Here is a 22,168-nt window from a genome sequence, read left to right as displayed (position 1 = left end):
AATAACACTAATTCAGTGCATCATAATAAGACTTCTGTTTCCAAGATACCTTGAATCAAATAATATAATTCTTGCTATCCATTTAGGTTCCTGCTTCATTTAAAGTTCTGCTAATGAGGAGAGACAGAGCCAAACCAGATTAATGAAAGTTGTCAATATGCATCATATGTCCTTGATTTCAGACAGTTGGAGGGGGGTTGTATTTGTGTACTCTGAGGTTGGGGAGATGGATAATCATTAAACTCAGTGGAGAAAAAAACCCAGATGTGCGCTAATGAGGACCAAATGCAGAGCCTTTGTAAAAGACACCACTAAAGAAAAGTCCTTGCATATTTGAAGCATGTGACCACAGAGCGCATTTGAAGGCTCCTCTTTTCTTCCATAAAGCTCTTATATGCTGTTAACATTTAAAATATTGATTTAGCTATATGCAAGTCTGGAACTCTGGTTTCAAGACAAGATACTACTTTCTGCTAAAAGCAAACATTTTCCATTAGAAATGTGCCTAGGCCAGGCAATTTGCATATTTTAATGAGGCACATGTTTTGAAGAACCAGTGTTTGTAATAAAAGTTGAGATTTCTTAGTGTGATAACACTAGAAGTATATTCAGACACATGGACAGATTTTTTTTCCACCAGCCAAGTAGTGATATTGAAAATGACAGAGGAAAACATAACACAGATGTGGAGCCAGATTAGAGGGCCTTCGTAAATACTTTGTAAGGAGTTTCAATCAAGATATCCTAACCTTTATTTCATACCCAAGTTAATTCTAGGCAAACTTTTTAAACATTACCTCCTTGGATGTCTCCTAAATAAGCATCAGGATTCCACTTTCCTTTATAAATCATTTTTTAGTTCCTACAATAACCTAAAATGAGATTGGTAGAGTCAATCAGAAGAATGACTAATGTCCTCTGGATTGTTATGCATATTACAGTATGTTGTGCACACAAAACTATTCATGTCAACATATACAGAAACTCTTGTCTACATTACTGGGAGAATGGAGTCTTTCTATGGTAACTAAATACAGTATTAATGTTCTTTTCCCAAGGGCTTTGTGATCACATCATTCAAGTGAGAAAATATGGGCTCATTGCTATTTGTTTCCTCTGCATTTTGATCTTCCTTTGCAGCAGTTCCTATTTGGATGGCCTTCAGAATTGTTCTTTGCCTTGTGCCTTCCATAAGCTAAAGAAAAAGAAAAAATATCAGTGATAATGAAATAGCTGAAATAGCATCACTGGGCTTTAAACAATGACATGCAAATGGGGCAGCAATAAAATTCACCTGATCTAAATCTCAATTGTCTGCCGTCTAACTCTCATTCATTTTTGATGCTGCAAAGCAGTTATAACAAGGTGACTTACCCTTGGCCATTTCACCTATAATTTTTTTCTGCCCCCAAATCTCTTAGTGTAATAAGTTCTCACCTGCACTTCATCCCAGAGACCTTTAATTTCCTATCAGTCTCCACTGACAGCTCTAATCTCTTACCATACTGCTTTGGAGTATTTTTTTTTTTTTTTTTGGGGAAACCTACTGTGTCAAAGTGAATGATTAAAATAAGTTGAAGTGATTTAAGCTCTTCATATTTAAATGTGCAAACTGTGTCAGACTCTCCTTTAATTCAAGTTCATGTCTTTATTATCTTAAAGCCAATTTCTCATATCTATTATTCACTAAGTCTGTAGGAACTACAAGCCCCAAAGCTCCTTGCCCTGCTTGTGTGATGCCATTTTTCTCATCCACAGATGAGATAGATGCCTTTGGCTTCTGGTGACCTGCTGGAAAAGTCATTGCAATTTTCTTGGTAAGATTTTGGAAGTGGTTTGCTGTTGCCTCCTTTCTAGAGCTGAGAGGGTGATTAGCCCAAAGATTAACACTCAGGCTCCAAGTTTATTACCTGATGCCTTAACCATTACACCACTACGCCAAACTGGCTTTTCATCCTTTCTTATCATCCTTTCTCATTCCTAGTTATCCTGTAACCCAAACCAATGCAGATGGTTGCAAATTCACCAATCACTCTTCTAACCTAAAGAAATCTGAGTACAAAAAATGCTCTCTCCCCAAATTCTGAAGAAAATCATAATTTTACTCATGCCTTCTTCCTTGTTTTCCAAGCTGAAGATAATAGAAAAGCCAAGAAGATGTTCTATACCCTTAGCAATTTGCAAGAGTCGGTTGTGCTTACTTTAAGCCTCAGCATGTCTCAGCAAAAAAGGAATCATTAAAAGTATTAAATCTTAGCAAACACTGATGACAGTAGAAATGGTGATTATGGAAAGAATTGTACTTATTTTTTAAAATAATATTTTGAAGTATTGAAAGCACTTCATCTATCTCTAGCTGGAGACATTAAAGCCTACAGCAATACAAAATTTTAATAAAACTATATCAGAGCTTAATTCACAGTTATTAGCTTGCCAACTGATACAACCATGTGAGTTGTTTCAATATCAATATAACTTTTAAATGTCCCCACTTTCCATCTGGCTTTCCTATCTCTTCCTCCCAGCATGGAAAAACTCCAAGGAACAGCTTCCCTGATTAATAATGATGTCTGGGGACTTTGTGCTAGTGGTGGCAGTTTTCTGGATCTTCAGCAGACCTGCTTGCTGGCACTGACTGAAATGTAGCAGCAGGTTGGCTGAGTTTATTCTACTCTACAGGGATTTATATGAAGCTTTGGAATAAGTTTATGTGAATGAATGATAACACATGACCTGAGTTTTTTCTGAAAACTGAAAGCTGTTTAGGAATTTGGTCAAAGGTTGAGTAATTTCAATTTTTAATACTAATCTACAGTATTTGTAAAAGGGGCGTGGTGGCTCAGTAGCTTAGACGCTGAGCTCATCAATCAGAAAGGTTGGCAGTTTGGCAATTCAAATCCCTAGTACCGTGTAACAGAGTGAGCTCCCGTTACTTGTCCCGGGTTCTGCCAACCTAGCAGTTCGAAAGCATGTAAAAATGCAAGTAGAAAAATAGGGACCACTTTGGTGGGAAGGTAACAGTGTTCCATGCACCTTTGGCATTTAGTCATGCTGGCCATATGATCATGGAGATGTCTTTGTACAGCGCTGGCTCTTCGGCTTTGTAACAGAGATGAGCACCGTCCCCTAGAGCTAGAAATGACTAGCACATTTGTGCAAGGAGAACCTTTACTTTTACTGTATTTGTATCACGAATAAAGGATCATGTTTGCCACTGCTCTGAACTTCCCTTGACTGCAGTATAGTTGCATCTGGAATCCATGGCTAGTTCTATACAAGGAGTCCTCGGCTTATGACCACAATTGAGCCCAAAATTTCTATTGCTAAGTTAACATTTGTTAAGTGAGTTTTACTCCATTGGACGAGCTTTCTTGCCTCAGTTGTTAAGTGAATCTGGCTTCCCCATTGACTTTGTTTGTAAGAAGGTTGCAAAAGGTGATCACACAATCCTGAGACACTGCGATCATTGTAAATATGAACCAGTTGTCACACATTCAAATTTTTGATCATGTGACCATGGGAATCCTCCAATGGCCGTAAGAGTGAAAACCCATCGTAAGTCACCTTTTCAGTGCTGTTGTAACTTTGAAAGGACACTAAACAAACAGCTGTAAGTTGAAGACTATTCGTACTTGCATTTTACTTTTTTCAAGTGTCAGGAATGATTACAACTTGATTGAGAAAGAGGCACACAGAAAGAGCCACACAGACAATTCTGAGCAAACAAATTGAAACAAATTGTTTCAAATACCATATAATCTTAGGTTAGGGCACAAGTAACTGTAAACATCTATGGAGATTCTTGGTCATCTAGGTCATGGTTGTCCCAACAGTGTTTTTTCAAGAGGCAACTGGACTTTCTGGTTTTCCTTTGAAGATGTTTTGCTTCTCATCCAAGGAGCTTCTTCAGCTGTGAATGGAATCCTTCCATTCCCCACCATACATTCAGAGCCAAAGAAGCTTCTTGGATGAGAAGTGAAATGCCTTCAAAGGAAAACCAGAAAGCCCAGTTGCCTCTTGAAAAAGCACCTTTGGAAGTAACTGTAAAATTATCATCAACAATAAATGAAAGGGAATATTTGTTGCATATTAAAAGACAGACAAAGAAGACAATTTCATGAAAAGTGCAGTTAAGGGCAGTAGTGGTAAGGATTAACCTAGTCCTTTCCTCCTATATTATTCATCTATCTATCCATCAAACAAAGACTTACAAAAAAAATGCAAATTCTTTTCTGGGACAGCAACACCCAACACCACCACCACACCCACCCACACACAAAGCAAGAGGCATATTACCAAGTCCATCTGTAGAGTAGATGTTAGTATTGAAAAGCCCTTGGCCACCCAATTTACCCCATAGCTCTAAAGGTCAGAAATATAGGAAGAAGAGCAGGGTTCTGCATCAGCTTAGATCCAAGCTCCAACCTAAAAGCAAAGGGAAACTTCACAAGAAATCAATTCCCTTGTGAGATGGGACTCTTTAATAACCCAAGATCAATTATCTGTGGTAAATAAAATAAAGCAAAGAAAAGCACAGGGAAGCTGTATAATAGAAGAGGACAAGAAGAAAAACCTAAACTAGCCTTAACAAAATTGGCAGAGTATCTAGCTGTGTTTTGAATGCCATATCCCAAATTTCCAAACAACAAGGAGCGTGACAAGTTGGTGGAGCTTCTCTTAAATATTTCAAGAAAAGAACATTAATTTCCTAGATAAGATTTTAAAAACTCCTCTGCAGTTGGCATTAAAGCGGCTCCTTATTGTAATATTTTGTACATATATAATTAAAAATAATATACAGGTAAGGATGATCTTTTGTGGAGGGACAGGACAGGCTGTGAAGTAAAATGTGAAATGTTCAAGTATATATTGTCACAATATTCTCTTGGGGTAAAAGCCCTTTCCCCGCAAACCCCTTTCCAAATTGCTCTTTGCTAGCTGGAGACCTATAAAAAAGTTTCTTTAGCGGCCTGAGATTGTTGTCAGTCATCTGGGAGGAAACAAGATGTGTATTTACTGAACCAATAGAAACATTTGAGGAAAGCAGGAAAGTGGGGATAATTATATCATTCATTATCAGATATTTGAACAGTAAAAAAAGTCTTCCAGGATTAGGCCAGGATTTTAACCAGCACCAATTACTTCTGGAGTACCCACAAACAGAACCCCAAGGCATATTGATGTTTCCCCCACAACTGGCATTAAGTGAACTGAGATTTTAATTTAAGCTTTGGATTTATTAATTCACAAGTTTATCTAATTTATCTGATCTCCTTTTAAAAGTTATGCAAGTCATCCTTGTAAATTGGCTCTAGCCCTATTCACTCAAGAAATGGAGAAAGTTCACTCCTACTTCTGTAAGATAGCTCTTCAGATATTTGAAGGTGGCAATGATGTCTCTCAATCATCTTATTTGTAGGCTGAACATACTCAGATCCTTTCCATCCCCGACAATCATTCCTGACCATATTTGATTTTAAGACACTTCACCCTCCTCATAGACCTTCAATGTTCTCCAGTATGTCACTGTCCCTTTGTAAGTGATGTGCCCAGAACTACATACAATTCTTCACAAAGATCTTATCGACGCAAAGTATTATTGGAATGCGGGGAACTAGGCTTTGCAGTAGTATAAGTGAAATAGTCCTTATCAATTATAAGTTCAACATGAGCCAGCAACATAATGTTAAAAAGGCAAATGCTAGTTTGGAGTCCATTAACAGTAGCACAGAGAATACAAATAGTCCCTGCCTTATGATTACAATAGAGCCCAAAATTTCTGTTGCTAAGCAAGACAGTTGTTAGTGAGCTTTGCCCCCTTTTACAACATTTCTTGCCAAAGTTGTTAAGGGAATCATTGCAGTTATTAGGTTACTAACAGGATTGTTAGGAGAACCTGGTTTTCCCATTGACTTCGCTTGTCAGAAGGTAACAAAAGAGGATCAAACAGACAGAAGCCAGGAAAAGCACCAGGCCCAGACAAGATAACTCCTACTTGCTTAAAAGCTTGTGCTGATCAACTGCCCCCCATCTTCACCTGCATCTTTAATAAATCACTAGAGATGTGCTATGTTCCTTCTTGCTTCAAATGCTCTACTATCATCCCAGTGCTGAAGAAACCTTCCATCAAGGAACTGAATTATTGCAGACCGGTTGCTCTAACATCTGTAGTTATAAAGACCTTTAAAAGGCTATGTGATGACCCAGAGTGTAATACAAATGTAACAAAATCCAAAACATAAATAAATGTCCTTTAATGCCTCCAACTTGGCCACACTGTTCAATAATTCTCAGCTGGAGATAAAACTTACTCAAAAATAGTCTTTAAAAGAAAGCAATACAGTCCAAACTTAATGAGCAGATAGAGGTAAAATAAAAAAAACCAAAACAAACTACAATGAAGGAAATTTCACAATGGATCAGGATAAGTAATTACTAACTTCAAGGCAATAACAAGGCAGTCTGTTTGAAGGATGCCAACCAAGATAACTGCAGCCCAAAATAAAACACACTTTGCTTCTGGCAACACTGTGTTGTAACTGTCTCTCTTATATACTATTTTCCCCAGCTGCAACTAATGAGGGGGATCATGGCCACTTCCTCTCTCGTAAGCCAAGTTGTTTCCTTCTCCATTCATCCCTGCATGTCCTAGGATGAAGAGGGGATGGCCCTGGTTCTTCCTCTAACTGCCCAGCCAGCCTCTGCCCTTCCCAAGCCTCCTCCACAACCTCCAGAGCCACACCACCACTCCCTGTCTGCTGTTCCTCCTCTCCCTCAGAGTATGACTCTACCAAGGGCATGACAGGCTAGCGCTGGCCCACCTGAAAACCATCATGGATCTGCTGTTAGACTCCTTGCAATTTGCCTACCAAGCAAATAGATCGACAGATGATGCTGTTAATGTGACTCTGCACTAAAAGATCCTATAAAATCTTGAATCTCCAAAGACCTATGCAAGGGTCCTCTTTGTAGACTTCAGCTCAGCATTCAATACCATCATTCCAGACATTCTTCTAACTAAACTAAATCACCTAGCTTACCTGACCACACTTGTAAATGGATCTTAAAAGACAGGAAGCGGCAGGTGAAGCTAAGCAAAATCACATCTAATTGTACAGATACCTGTACAATTAGCACAGGAGTCCCCCAGGTCTGTGTGCTCTCTCCACTTCTCTTCTCTCTATATACCAATGACTGCATCTTGAAAGATCCCTCTGTTAAAGTACTGAAGTTTGCAGATGATACAACAGTGATTGGCCTCATTCAAGACAATGACGAATCTGCATACAGATGGGAGGTTGAACAACTAGCCTTGTGTGTAAACAGAACAATCTTGAATTAAATACACTCAAAACTGTAGAAATGGTGGTAGATTTTAGGAGAAACCCTCCTATACAACCATCTCTCTTAAAATACTAGACAACACAGTATCAACAGTAGAGACAAAACAATTGCTACAAACCTGCCTTCAGTCGAGGACCTGTAAGCTGCACAAGTCAAAAAGAGGGCTGTGAAAATATTTGCACACCCCTCACATCCTGGACATAAACTGTTTCAACTCCTTCCATCAAAACGACGCTATAGAGCACTGCACACCAGAACAACTAGAGACAAGGACATTTTTTTCCCCGAATGCCATCAATCTGCTAAACAACTAATTCCCATAATACTGTGAAAATACTTAGTAAAACTGTAATACTATTATTCTTCTCATCCTTCCTAATGCCTATTTCCCTCCTACAGTGTTGCTTGTATCTTTATAATTTATATTGTTTTATTTGTTTCCTAGTATGATTTGATTGCTTGTTAGTAACCTATGACTATCACTAAGTGTTGTATCTTATGATTCTTGATGAATGTATTTTTCCCTTTATGTACGCTGAGAGCATATGCACCAAAGACAAATTCCTTGTGTGTCCAATCACACTTGGCCAATAAAGATTTCTATTCTATTCTATTCTAAAACTGTATCTTGTTTTGGGCACATCACATCACAGTTCAAAGAGATAGTGACATATTGGGGACATTTCAAAGAGGGGCTACCAAGATGGTGAAGTGTCTAAAATCAAGTCTGGTCAGGAATGATTGTCAGGATTGGAAAGGCTCTGAGTATGTTCAGCCCAAAAATAAAATGAGTGAGTGACAGATTATAGCAATCTTGAAATATCTGAAGAGCTATCATACAGAAGGAGGAGGAGACTTTCTCTATTGCTTGAAAAAAATAGGACTAGAATCAAGGACATCAGGCTAGACTTTAAGAGGAACTTTAACTTTTAAGAACTATGTGAACTGTTAGCTAGTAGAAGAGACTGTCATATGAAGAGGGATGTTTAGGTCTTCATTCAGAGATGCTCCAGTGGATTCTGTACCACAGAGGAGATTGGAATTCTATCATTTTATTAAAATATTAAGACAGGCCTGGGGTTTAATCATTGTGTTCTCATATTCATTGTATCATTTATGTGCTTATTTGTGCAACTGGGTGAATCAACACCTTTGTGTAAAGGGCAGAAGGAATAACCTTGACAAATAGTAGGAAGAACTGCAATCAAGATCACAGTAAAATAAAAGAATAAAATCTGGGGCAGATCTGTAACCCAGGTAAGCATCCCAGACAAGACCCTTCTGTTTTTCCCCAAAGTAAAGGGAAGGAAGGGAAAGTGCATTTGGACTTGCAAGACTGTTGTTATAACCTTATCATGAAACTCGTAGTCACTCTGATTTCCTAGTCTGGACCACCTTGAAGGGTTGAAATTTTGTCTGCTAGATAAGTCTCATGTTAGAAGGCAAGTGAAAGAGAAGGACTTTTAGTTTCATGCAATGGGATCTAATATAGAGTTCATTATTACAATCAAGTATCTAGTTTGCATAATACTAAGCTATGGTTTACCATTAGTAGAACAAAGAGAACCCAGTCTCAGGATTACTCCTCTCTCCTCTTGTATGGCCATAAAGACAGGACATTAAGCCAGTCAGGAATCTGAACCTAGAACACTGTCATAAACTCCAATGGCTGTTCATAAACAGCCCAAAACCAAACCATGTTTTAAACCAGACATAGCAATCTAGTGCTTGGCACATATTTTGAATTCCAATCCCATTAACTACAATAGCACCTAGACTTATATATCACTTTACAGTGCTTTACAGCTCTATCTAAGTGGTTTAAAAAGTCAGCATATTGCCCCCAACAATCTGGGTCCTCATTTTACCAACCTTGGAAAGATGGAAGGCTGAGTTAACCTTGAACCAGTGAGAATCAAATTTCTGGCAGTCAGTAGAATTAGCCTGCAATTCTGCATTCTAACCACTGCACCACTATGGTTCAGAAGAAGGGTTTTTCTAATCTAATTCCTGACTACAACCTGAAGCTGAAATTGTTAACCCAAAATATTTGGTTGACATCACTTTGACTTACCTTCTTTTTAACTAGTTAATGTTCCAACTCTCACTTGATGAATTAATGTTTAGTTCAATTAAAAGAGGACACAGGGGTTCTTGATTTTTGTATGACTAGGTAGGAGCAAACAGACTTCCACCTGCCCTTTCATTTAGTGTTAAACCCAGGAATATATCTGAAAAGAGCAAGGCAATTCCATCATGACTAAGATGTTTATCCAAATGGGTTTCATCAAATTGCAGCATGCCACTGACGATAGTACACATGCCTTCTTATCTAAGGCCATGAATGAACTGGCCCTAAATTCATTAAGAGTTTTTGTTCAAGATCAGCACTTTCAGGAAAGAGAACATGGATAAAACAAGGCCTATCCCTTTGCCTAAGAGGTATGAGAATGAGTCTAGGTCAATGCAGAATTTGACTAGCAAAATAATCAAGATATACGCAGTAGAACTGTGGGAAGTCTTGGATGGCCACAAAATGACTTACACTGCACATCTACTCGAATGGACTTGATGGCAGGGACCCCAACCCCATTCTCTGCTTTACAGTAATAACGACCCCCCTGAAGCCTCTGGATCTTCTCAATCAGAAGGGTCTCATTCAACACCGATGTCTCCTGGAATTTGTCCGAGGCACTGCCAGCAGTTTTGGTCCACCTCACCTAGAGGAGGGGAAGGAGAAAAACAGAGAGAAATAAAACATAGGAAACAAGCAGTTATTTATTTGAAATGCTTTTAGGCTGCTTATCATGCTATGCATCTGCAGGCAATGCGTATATTATACAACCGTACACAGTCAACCATTTAATATACAAACATATAAAACAATTACAAATATATAAAAATGAACAATGTGCTAAATGCCAGAGCAAATATCAATGTCAGACTTCCTCCAGACTGATACTCAAAACTAGAAGGTTAGCAGGCAGAGATTTCAGAGCACAGCCTTTGATCATCTAGTTTTATTAGATATTTGAAAAGTTATCATTAGAACAGAAAACCAGTAACTGCTAACCACATCCTGTAAACCAAGTGGACAACAGTTCCCACATGCCAGTCTTATCTGTCATTCTCCTGCCTTCGTGTCCGAATGGACAGAGAGCTGGTTGTTTATCTGTAGATTTATTGATAACTGATATAGGTAATCCTCGATTTAGCATCACAATTGAGGCCAACATTTTCATTGCTAAGAAATACAGTTGTTAAGTGAGTTGTGCCTCATTTTATGATCTTTTTTTTTGCTGTAGTTGTTAAATGAATCATTGCAATTGTTAAGCGAATCTGACTTCCCGCATTGAGTTTGTTCATCAAAAGCCAGCTGAGAAGTTTACAAATAGTGATCACATGACCCTGGGACAGTGCATCTATGATAAATACATGCTAATTGCCAAGTTCCCAAATTTTGATCATTTTACTTTACTTTATTGTCATTGCACCTCGTACAATGAAATCAAACACCATCTTCAGTGTACATCATGACAATGACCATGAAAATAAACGCACACATCCTTCACCCTCCACACATTGAATCTAAAACCCCCGACACCACACCAACACTGCACTATACAGCAGAATTCAAAAGAGCTACTGCCCTGGGATAGAAGCTGCTTTTCAGACTATTTGTCCTTGTTTTTATTATTTGTGCTGTCTGCCAGATGGTAATAGTTCAAAAACTGGGTTCCCAGGATTCGATGGGTCTTTGAGAATGTTTTGAACTTTCTTAAGGCAGTGGGAGCTATAACACTCTTCCAAAGAGGGGAGAGGGCAACCAATGATCTTCCGGCCAATGACATTAACCCTTTGGAGTGCTTTCCTATCTGCCACTGTGCAATTGGCAAACCATACAGAGGTGTAGTAAGTTAAGATACTCTCTGTGGTGCAGCGGTAGAAGGTCACCAACAGTTTTTCATTCAGTTGTTGTTTTCTGAGAAGTCTCAGGTAATATAATCTCTGCTGGGCCCTTTTGACCAGTGCTGCAATGTGAGCACTCCAGGTCAGGTCCTCTTTTATGGTAACACCCAGAAACTTAAAACTGGCCACTTGCTCCACTCAGTCTCCATTGATAAGCAAGGGCTGGATGTCTGATCTGTCCCTTCTATAGTCCACTATAAGCTCCTTGGTCTTATTGGTGTTGAGGACCAAGTTATTGTCTCCATACCATGAAAGCAACTGGTCCACCTCATCTCGGTAGGCAGACTCATCCCCCCTGGAGATGAATCCCACCACTGTTGTATCACCTGACCATTGGAATGTTGCAATGGTTGTTAGTGTAAAAACAGCCATAAGTCACTTTTTCAAGTGCCATTGAAATGATCACTAAATGATTATAAATCAAAGACTACCTATATTTCTGCTTTGTTACTATAATACATCTTTAGAACTAGGATTTCTGCATCTAATCTCAATCCTTCTGTCCTCATAAAAATGTTTTTGGCATGCATTTAATATTTTATTTATACATTTTTCTTAAGCAAACATATAAACTCAATATGTACATGAACAGCGTGATGTCTGAGTGCGGTTAGATTTGAAAAATAATAGTAATAATAATGATATACATATCATTGATAATAATCACATAATAATAGTAATATTAGCTTATCCATACTAATAAACCTTCATTATATAATTAATCATTCTCTTAAGCATTTAAGTTTCTAACTTCTGTTTCTGTTAATTAACCATTGGTAAACAAGTCCATGTTAAAAGTATTCTGTTTCTTCCTTCTCCTTTGTTTTAAATGTTAATCTATCCATCTCTATGCATTCTAATTTTTTTTTTTTTATTACACTTTCATCTGTAGGGATTTCTTCATTTTTCCATTGTTGTGCAAAAACAATTCTCACTGCTGTTAACTCATGTAAGATTAAGAGCATGTATTCCTTTTATTGTACTGCTCTGGTAAAATGCCCAACAAAAATATTTTTGGTTTTATATCAATATGTTGCTTTATCATTTTTTCTAACCATGTATGTATTTTTGTCCAACATGTTTTTGCTTTTGGACATGTTGACCACATATGATAGTACGAATGGCATGCATTTAAATTGACATGAAATTGGCATGTGTTTTATGTCTCACATCAGTTTTCTACACAATCTGAATCAGACTTTTAACTTCATACTTGGATGTTAAAAAAAATGTTTTTGCTCCAAATAGGATCTTACTTTGCCAATAAAGAGCACTCTCTTGGTAACTCTGGACAGTCCAAAGATATTAGCAGTAACTCCTGCTATTTTGCTTTCAGTTAGCAATCACCGCATGCTTCAGAAGCTACATTTGCATAGGTGCATCAGGGCTAATTGGGATCATCGCATTTCTGAACAGAGTTAAGTTTCAGTCAATTCTCTCTAAACCCTAAGAATCATGAAATGGTTAGTTTTCAGAAGTAGGAGATGCATACCTACTATGTTGCTTCCTTTCTGTTAATTAATCTTCTCAGGGTGTTTGTTTATGCCTCTGTTTGAATAATTTTATTTTGTTATTTATTTTATTCTGTAAGTGTTCTGGGCAGTGAATGAATGAGGTGAAAAGGGTAAAGCAATAGAAATGGATTATAAAAATATCACAACCTGCAGAAGTGGCCAGAGGAAAAAACAACAACTTTTTTTGAAAGACTGAAAACCTTTTATGGAAATTTCTGCTGAAAGGAGAAGGAAATTACATGATGATTTATGGATTTGAAGATTAAGTGAGGGTTGAAGGGATTTGTATAACATCTTAAGGATAGGGATAATGAAACTGCAATTGAAAGGAAGATCAGAAGTCATTTATATATTTCTTAATTTCAATTTCTTTTTATTTTTGGTACTTTCTCATTCTTTTTCAATTGGTATTTTATTTTATGGTGGGAAATTCTGTAATAAACGTATAAAAAGAAAAAGGTAAGGCAACGAAATATATTGAGGAAAGGAATAGAGCACACTGCAATCATTCAAATTTTTCTCATTTAGAAAGGAAAGAAATGGGTTAATCAGGTAGAAATAAAGAAAAGGAAGAAGGAGTGGTACTTGATACGGAAAAGATGTAATATTCAGATTGTTGGCTAGGCCAAAAACAATATGTTGCTTCCATTTTTCATTAGAGCAGATGGCAAAAACCTGGCAGATGCAATGGAAATGCAGAAATGGGAGCAGCAGACTGGTGAGCAGAGGGCATGAGGAAAGCTGGCAAATCATCATATAATGGTATTTCTACCCAGGATTGAATGCTAATTCCAGAAGAGGTCAGGCAGGCTACCGTTATCAGCAGTCACTGTCAATCTGCCACAATCTGAACTAGCACTAAAATCAGAAATATGTGCAGGAAGAGTATCTTGAGTATAGTCTCATCTATATTCCACGTCTCAAATTACAGAATAAATGAGTAACACATACAAATTGTGAGTGTGCAACTGTCTTGAGGCAGTGGACTGAAGCTTTTCCCACCTCCCAAAATAATAATAATAGTAATGGTAATGGTAATGGTAATGGTAATGGTAATCATCATCATCATCATCATCACCATCATCCTGATATTACGGTTGTTGAGGGCTGAAGCGTACAATTTATTGATATCACTGTACCAGGAGATGCCAGAGTCAAAGAAAAAGAACTGGAAAAAATCATGAAATATCACGACCTGGCCATTGAAACTACGTGGTTATAGATGAAAGATGTAACAGTGAAACCCATTGCAAGAAATATTATTTGCCTGTAAGCAAGAACTGGTGGGACCCTAAAATAGAAAAAAGTCATCGAAAATGAAGAAGTTAAATTGCTCTGGGACTTCAGAATCCAGACAGATAGGCACCTGCCACATAACACCCCAGACTTAACAGTTTTCGATAAGAAAGACAAAAAAGGCTGGATGGTGGATGTGGCAGTGCCTGGAGACAGCAGGATAGAAGAACAAGAACTGGAGAAGATAACAAAATACAAAGACCTACAAATAGAAATAGAACGACTGTGGCAAAGGAAAGTAAGGCTAGTACCAATAGTAATAGGTGCCTTGGGTGCAGTCCCAAAACAATTGGAGCATCACTTGAACATTATAGGCATTGACAAATTTGCCATCAGTCAATTGCAGAAGGCAACCTTACCTGGAACAGCTTCCATCCTGTGGCAATATCTGTAACACCATCAAATATCCAGATTTGCCTATCCCAAGTCCTTGGTAAGGACTCAATAGGTAGACAAAAATGCCAAACCCAGTCTGAGCATCTGGCTCACTGTGTGATTATTATTATTATTATTATTATTATTATTATTATTATTATTATTATTATTACAATAAATAAATAAATCTGCAGCTGACCAATGGTGATCTTGTCAGCGCCAATTTTTTTTAAGTGCTTGCCTAGGTCTTTAGGCACAGCATCCAGTGTGCCAATTACTACTGGCATAAACTAGTGCAGGTGATTCCAGTGGTAATCGACACACTGGGTGCTATGCCTAAAGACCTAGGCAAGAACTTAAAAACAATTGGCGCTGAAAAGATCACCATTGGTCAGCTGTAGAAGGCCACCTTACTGGGATCTGCTCACATAATCCGCCGATACATCACTAAGTCCTAAACACTAGTGTTCAACTAGTGATTTGTGATACGAAACCCAGCATGGTTTTCTCGTTTGCTGTGTATACTGTCATTTTTGTGTATAATAATAATAATAATAATAATAATAATAATAATAATAATAATAATAATAATAATAGTAGTAGTAGTAGTAGTAGTAGTAGTAGTAGTAGTAATAGTACATTTTTAAATGTACTGTTGATTGAGTTTTATTTTAATGAATAAAAGATATACCAAAAGTATGTCTACCACTGTGTTGAGATCATCTGTATAAGCAAGGCCTTACTTTTCAGTCTGGCTGTTAAGGGAGAGGACAGGATGAGTATGAGAATGAGTATGATAGCTTGCCTTTTAACTCTTCTAAAAGGGCCCCACAAAATGATCCCAACACTATTTGGGGAATTGGAAAGGGCTGCTGGAGAACTTCATACATAGCAGGTGATAAAAACCAATTGTTACATGAACATTCTAGAAGCATCTAGTGGCCACTGTGTGAAACAAAAACATCTAAACCAGGTCTTGGGCTAATACAGCAGGGCTGTCCTTATGAGCTAAAGCTTGCCTAATACTTCTATTATATTTGCCTTGATAAAAGTCACAAATGGAACATGACGAGAACAAGCCCTGGTCTGTTTCACAATATTGTTGAGGATCAGTTACTCCACTCCATGACTGCAAATGTTTATAACAATACTGGTTTATGGTGAAGAAATGGCCTTAGCTTCTGCCTTTCAGCTAGGTCTGTAATGGCGAACCTATGGCACGCGTGCCACAGGTGGCATGCAGAGCCATTTGTGCGGGCATGCGAGCCACAGCCAAACTTACCTGCACTGCGCATGTGCATGCCTCCTAGCAGAGTTTCAGGCCGTTTCAGGCCATTTTTGTCTTCCTGGAGGCTTGAGGGAAACCTCTGCAGCCTTGGGAGGCCGAAAAATGGGCCTTCCAGAAATACCGGAAGTGCCAAACAGGCTCATTTTCAGGCTCCAGATGCTTCCCTCAAGCCTCTGGGAAGGTGAAAACTGCTTCCTCTGAGCTCCAGAGGCCCTCAGGAGGCTGAAAACAGGCACTTACGGAATTTCCAGAAGGCCTGTTTTTCAGCCTCCCGAGGCTGCAGAGGCTTCCTTCGAGCCTTTGGGAGGGTGAAAATGGCCTCAAACCGGCCAAAAATCAGCGGGGAGGCGTGTACATGCACAGTGCAGGTAAGGGGACCAGAAGGTGTTGCACGCACATGGGCAGGGAAGGCAGGGCACATTGCATTGTGGGTGCCAGCATGGGCATGTGTGTACACTTTCAGCACATTATAGGAAAAAAGTTCGCCATCACTGAGCTAGGTTATGCCTCCTTGTTAATACATGGGCTGTTCCTTTTGGGAGAATAATTGTGATGACCCAGAGTGTAACACAAACGTAACAAAATCCAAAACATAAATAAATGTCCTTTAATGCCTCCAACTTGGCCCCACTGTTCAATAATTCTCAGTTGGAGATAAAACTTACTCCAAAATAGTCTTCAAAAGAAAGCATTACAGTTCGAACTTAATGAGCAGATAGAGGTGAAATAAAAAACCAAACAAACTACAATGAAGACATTTCCACAACAGACCAGTAATTACCAAATTCAAGGAGATAGCAAGGCACAGTCTGTTGGAAGGATGCCAACCAAGATAACTGCAGCCCAAAATAAAACACGCTTTGCTTCGGGCAATGCTGGTTTTAACCATCTCTCTTATATACTATTCTTTCCAGCTGCAACCAATGAGGAGCTGCTTCCTCTCTCATAAGCCAAGTTGTTGCCTTCTCCATTCTTCCCTGCATGTCTTAGGATGAAGAGGAGATGGGCCTGGTTCTTCCTCTGACTGGCCAGCCGGCCTCTGCCCTTCCCCAGCCTCCTCCACAATCTCCGGAGCCACACCACCACTCCCTGTCTGCTGTTCCTCCTCTCCCTCAGAGTCCAACTATACCAAGGGCATGACAATAATATTTACATTGACAGGGTGCAGTTCTCCAGATTTCCTGGCAGGAAATTCTTTGTATCCTAAGTGGACTCTATTAGAAATTAAACCTCGAATCTTCTGTAGGCAAAATTCTACTCAGTAGAAAAATCAAGTTTCTTATATGGCAAACATGGGCATTCCTACTTAAGGGCAATTTTAGCCAGACGCTCCATAGGCTGGCTTCTTGCCTTACAACTTCCCCTGGCAAGTGGAGCCAAATATAGACTATCCATACTTCTCTAATTGGTTGCCAGAATCAGTGAAGTTTCAAATCCCACAATTTCATTAGGAAGTTAAGTAGTGTTTCGGTGCCCTTCCATCCTCTCATCCAGATCCTCTATCGTTACCTTGACCTTTTTTTTTTAAAAGTAAGGTAAGGATTTCACTCCTCAGCTAGCAGAACTAATTCCTAAAATAGCAACTACACCTTCTTTAAAGAGAACAGAAAAAAGCTAACAGCAAAAGGATCCTTTAAATTGAAATTGGCTTCCTTAACAATTGTGTTATAATTATTTATCAGGGATATTGACCTAAGGTAGGATGTGAGCTGATGCTAGTGAGGTTGCTAAGGGCTCAGGCACATACATCCGGCATGCAGAAAGCATCAAGTTCTTCCACTGATGTTTCTAAGCATGAAAAGGAAAGGTTCCAGTGTGAAGTCTTAGTCATTATAGATGAAAACAGAGGATAGACCAAGCCTTATGAATACTGAAAGCAGCATCCTATATTCCACCCATACGGTTCAATACAATCATAACCATGTCTCTAGATTAGCTTTGTCCCAGACGTGGCTACTGTCAGCAACAAACCTATCCTTTCCACAATATGATCCGGACATACTTTGATTTCCTCTGACTACCTTCCCCTGCTTGATGTGTGAAATGGACCAGAAACAGCGGGAGGAGGTAATACAATTAACATTTTTTTAAAAATGGAATTCATGTACTATATTTTGGAGGGTTCAGAGTGAGTGGATATAAAAAAATGAGATAGTGAGAAAGTAGATGTGGGCTTGGGGACAATTTTCACTTCAGACTGAAAGTACTTTTCACAGATTCCTCTGTGTGATGAAAGGCATAGTTATTCCCATTTTGCAGATGCTAATCCAAAGCTTAAACAGAGCAAATTTGCCAAATCCAGACAAAACCCAGGAGGGACAATTGGGAATTAAAATATTTGGCAACCTGTAAAACTGCAAAGTTGGAAAGCAACAATATTAATGCTTTCATATGCTTTTGGTAATCTTCTCCTTGCCCACAGGCCTGACATGACATGATAGCAGTACCTCAGTATTTGAGAGGCTGCCACAAACAGGAAGGGATCCATTTATTTTCCAAAGCACCAGAGGGCAGGACAAGAAACAATGGATGAAAACTAATCAAGGAGAGAAACAACCTGGAATTAAGGAGAAACTTCTTAACAGAGAGGACAATTGTGGAACAGCTTGCCTTCAGAAGTTGTAGGTGCTTCACCACTGGAGGTTTTTAAGATGAGACTGGACGGACACCCACTTGTCTGAAATTATATTAGATCTCCTGCTTGAGCAGGGGATTGGACTAGAAGACCTCCGAGGTCCCTTCCAGCTCTATTCTGATTGATAGTCTATATGCAAGGTGGCTTGGATTTCAGGCTTGGGATGATCAGGTTCAGCAGACCTCACCTTGCTCAACCTGTAGAGTTAATGGCAGCCCATGAGGGATTTGTTTAGCCTTTGTACTCTCATTAAAAGCCTGAAGCCTCTTAAAAGGCATTCTGTTTGCATGACTGCTTCTGTTGGTTCTTTAATCTTTCCTTTGTTTTTTTTTTATTTCGGCTTCATTTATTTAGTTTGACCTTAGTTTGGAACTTTAATGACTAACTGAGAGAAGAGTTGGGAGGGGATTAAGCAAAGGTCAAAAGATATATCTTTGGTTTGGAGAAGCAGGGGAGAAGGAGCAGAGTAACGATACTAGAGGAAGACGAGATGAGAGACGGTAAGTATTGCTGCCCATTCCCACTGGTCCCTCTGAATGTTACTCATCACTCCAATTTGTTAGTCATTTTTTTTTTTTACAAACTTTAAAGCAAATTTCAAAACTCTGCCCCTTCTTGACTAATGATAAGCAAAGGCAAGAAAACTAGTTCGAGAGAAAATCAAAATAAAAGGAGGGAGCCCTCGAAATCAAGAAATATGGATTTATATTCATGCTGTAAATTCAGATGCCATGGATATAACAGCCATGATATGAGTGAATAGAACTTCTTTATCTGTATGCTAAGCCTTCCTCCTGCATCATGTATAGTATGAACAAAAACAGCTGAATCTTCTACTTCTCTTTACTTTTAAATAATAATAGAAATATATTTCCAAGCTCTTTGCCTTGATGGCCTCTAGCTATGTAACCTTGTCTTCTAAGCAGGAAGAGCCACTGTGAAGGTGCTATAAAAAGCTAGATCAAGACATAACAATGTTAGAAGAATGTACGCCATAGAGAAACCATTCAAAACTGAAATTACAGAGTTTATATATATATATTGTATTTTTGTGCAGGAAGCTAGCTCAGTTGACTGTGTGTTTTGTAATTCTGTTTTCTATACCAGTCAGGTTTTTTTCTTCTCATTTGAAAAAGGTGGTCTGATTTTACTTAATAATAGTCCAACTTCCTGCTGTAAAAATATTTTGAAAGAGATACTTTGGATATCTACAGCACTTTTGAGGGAATTGTTAAAGCAGGTGCAATTTTCTCCAGGCTTGTATTATTGCTTTGGAAGGTGCTCCTAAAAGTCACCACATGCATGTACAGGCATAATTGCTTCACATTTTCTCCAATAATTCTCCACATTTTTCTCCCAGTGAAACAACTTGGCTTGACGTACACCCTTTGCATGCAAAGACACCCAGGGGCAGCTTCTGAAGCAAACCTGGGGGGGCAAAGCACACAGCTGCTTTAATGATTTAAAAATATATGTTTAGGACATGCTCTTGCATGTTTCAAATTTTTTTTTTTTTTCAAAGGAGGTTACAGTCACTCTTATAATGTGAGATTACTGGAAAGATGAGAAATCTTTCAGTTTCCAGTCTATGATAATACCTGTGTAGCAGGGGTGGGATTCAACCAGTGTTACTACCGGTTCAGTGATTATGTTTTGCCTGTACAAATAAACTTTAAGCTTGCTGCCCAGACAGCTGATAAGTGCTGCACACAGGTGCGCAGCATTTGAAAAGCCTCTTTTTTACTGCTTTTTCAAGCTCAGCCGTGCCGCACAAAGCAGCTGAGGTTGAAAAATCAAGAAATAAAGGACAGGTAAGAGCCCAGACAGGCGGGTGGGTGCGCCAAAGAGCAGCAAACATAGAACCAGTCCTGTGTCTGCTACTCTTCAGAGCTACCGGTTCTATAGAGCCGGGCAGAACTGGTAGCATCCCACCCCTACTGTGTAGTAGTTATTTTGGAAAATTAGAGCACTGAAAAGCTTCAAATTAACATGACTGAAGAAGGCCCTGCAAAGTACTCAAAGTGTATACACAATGCCACAACTTCTAAATGTTTCTTCTTAGTAGAAGTTGTATGACGAGACAACCAACTCATATTAGCTACAATATACTGATTCCTTCTGTTTTGTTGATGAAACAAAGCAGAAGGAATATATCACATGATAGTGAATTTGACAATGTGTTTTATTTCATTAGACATTTCTGAATGCCACATATGCAATGGATATTCTACCTGGCCAATTCAATTTTGCAGGGCTGGTGTCCTATGGGTTTCTTCGAATATACAAAGTCATCAATTGGGTCCTGAGAAGAGCATCTTCTCTGTAGTAGCATCTGCACTCTAGAACGAGATTTCCTCCTGAGATTCAGATGGCCACCACTTTGCTGTTGTTCAAAAAAAAAAAAAAAAAAACAACCTCTATGAGATTGAATTGGCCAGGAATCTGCATATTGTGGCTTGTATGAATTGGTTTCCTCTACAATTCCTTGCCATTGGTTATGCCAGCTTGGGGAATGGGAAATTGTGAAACACCCCGGCCTTCAGTGAGGAAGAATGAAAGCCCTCCCTTTATTGTTTTTGCTATCTTTTTTCTCCTTTATTTTAAATGTTTTACTGTAATATCTTTGTTTGCTTATTGATAGCTTGCCACAGTTGCTCAAAATCAAGCAGAATAAAATTTTAAAAAATGATGAAGAAGAATCCCTATATTGATACAGCAGCAAATATCTGAGAATATCTGGCCAAACAATCTAACAATATCCTGATAATAAAAAGAGAAAGCTTACCTGTGGCCGTGGGTGCCCTGTAACCAAACACTGCAGAACAAGGATGTCACCTTCCCGAATAGTATATACTCGTTCACTGATGTTATCTTCCTTTACAACACATGCCTGCCCAGCATGGATGATCTGGGCCTGGGCAGGAGCTATGGAGAAAAAGAGAAAACTTGAGAAACAAATATCTGAGGAGTCCGTGTTCCATTGTTCTTGCAGCACCTGACTGCAGATATAAACAGTGCCATCTCAAAGCTACTCCAAAGTAAATCCCACTGTGCCCAATGAAGCTTGTTCTTAGGAAACCAGTACAGGATGGCAACTTCAACTACCACTAAGGTCTTTAGATCTTGTATCATAAAGGCTATGCCATTCTCCAAAAAAAGAACATTGGCTAGAACTACTGCATATGTTTGAAGTAGTGCAAATCAAATGATCTCATGGTTACATTTTTATTCATTAAAAAACACATAGCATTAAAAATATCATTTTCTTCTGCATTCCACGCCATTAATCTCCCAAGATCTACAAATACAGAGGTTACATTGTAGTTCTGAACTTGTATAATTTGGCTCAGATTATTGTTTTCAGGAGACTGATTTTGACTAGAAAATTCTCTCAGGTTGAAGAGAAGAGAGATTCTTATGCAACTATTATCAATTCCCCAGCCGTAGAGCAAAAAGAAGAACAAGCATGGAAACAAAAAGGAATGCGAAAGGTGCTTTTTTCAAAAGGCAACTGGACTTCCCTTATTTTTCCTTGAAGACATTTAGCTTCTCGACCGACAAGCTTGTCTTCAGTTCTGAAGAGGAAGAACTGAAGTAATGAAAAAGCTCCTTGGTTGAGAAGCGAAACATTTTCAAGGAAAAACAAAGAAAGTTCAGTTGCTTTTTAAAAAAGCACCTTTGGGACAACAATGATCTGGATGACTAAGAATCTCCATAGATACCAAATAAAAAAGAAGATAAGAAAAG

At 38.7% G+C, this 22,168-nt stretch overlaps 1 protein-coding gene across 2 annotated transcripts in view; it reads right to left on the bottom strand.

The window, feature by feature from the left end:
* Window positions 1–22,168, bottom strand: part of MDGA1 (MAM domain containing glycosylphosphatidylinositol anchor 1) — a 329,389-nt gene that overhangs the window by 199,142 nt on the left and 108,079 nt on the right. For both annotated transcript variants that reach the window (XM_026695587.2, XM_087935247.1), the window contains exons 2-3: window positions 21,207–21,346; window positions 9,890–10,064 (exon numbers count right to left, since the gene is read on the bottom strand). In XM_026695587.2, the coding sequence (XP_026551372.1) occupies window positions 9,890–10,064; window positions 21,207–21,346 (315 nt within the window). The remainder of the gene's footprint in view (window positions 1–9,889; window positions 10,065–21,206; window positions 21,347–22,168) is intronic.

The sequence above is a fragment of the Pseudonaja textilis genome, chromosome 1 (genome assembly GCF_049901715.1).
Source record: "Pseudonaja textilis isolate UNSWEBS1 chromosome 1, rPseTex1.2, whole genome shotgun sequence".
Lineage (NCBI taxonomy): Eukaryota > Metazoa > Chordata > Lepidosauria > Squamata > Elapidae > Pseudonaja > Pseudonaja textilis.
The sequence above is the reverse complement of the archived record's forward strand: the minus strand, read 5'-3'. Positions and strand labels throughout refer to the sequence as shown.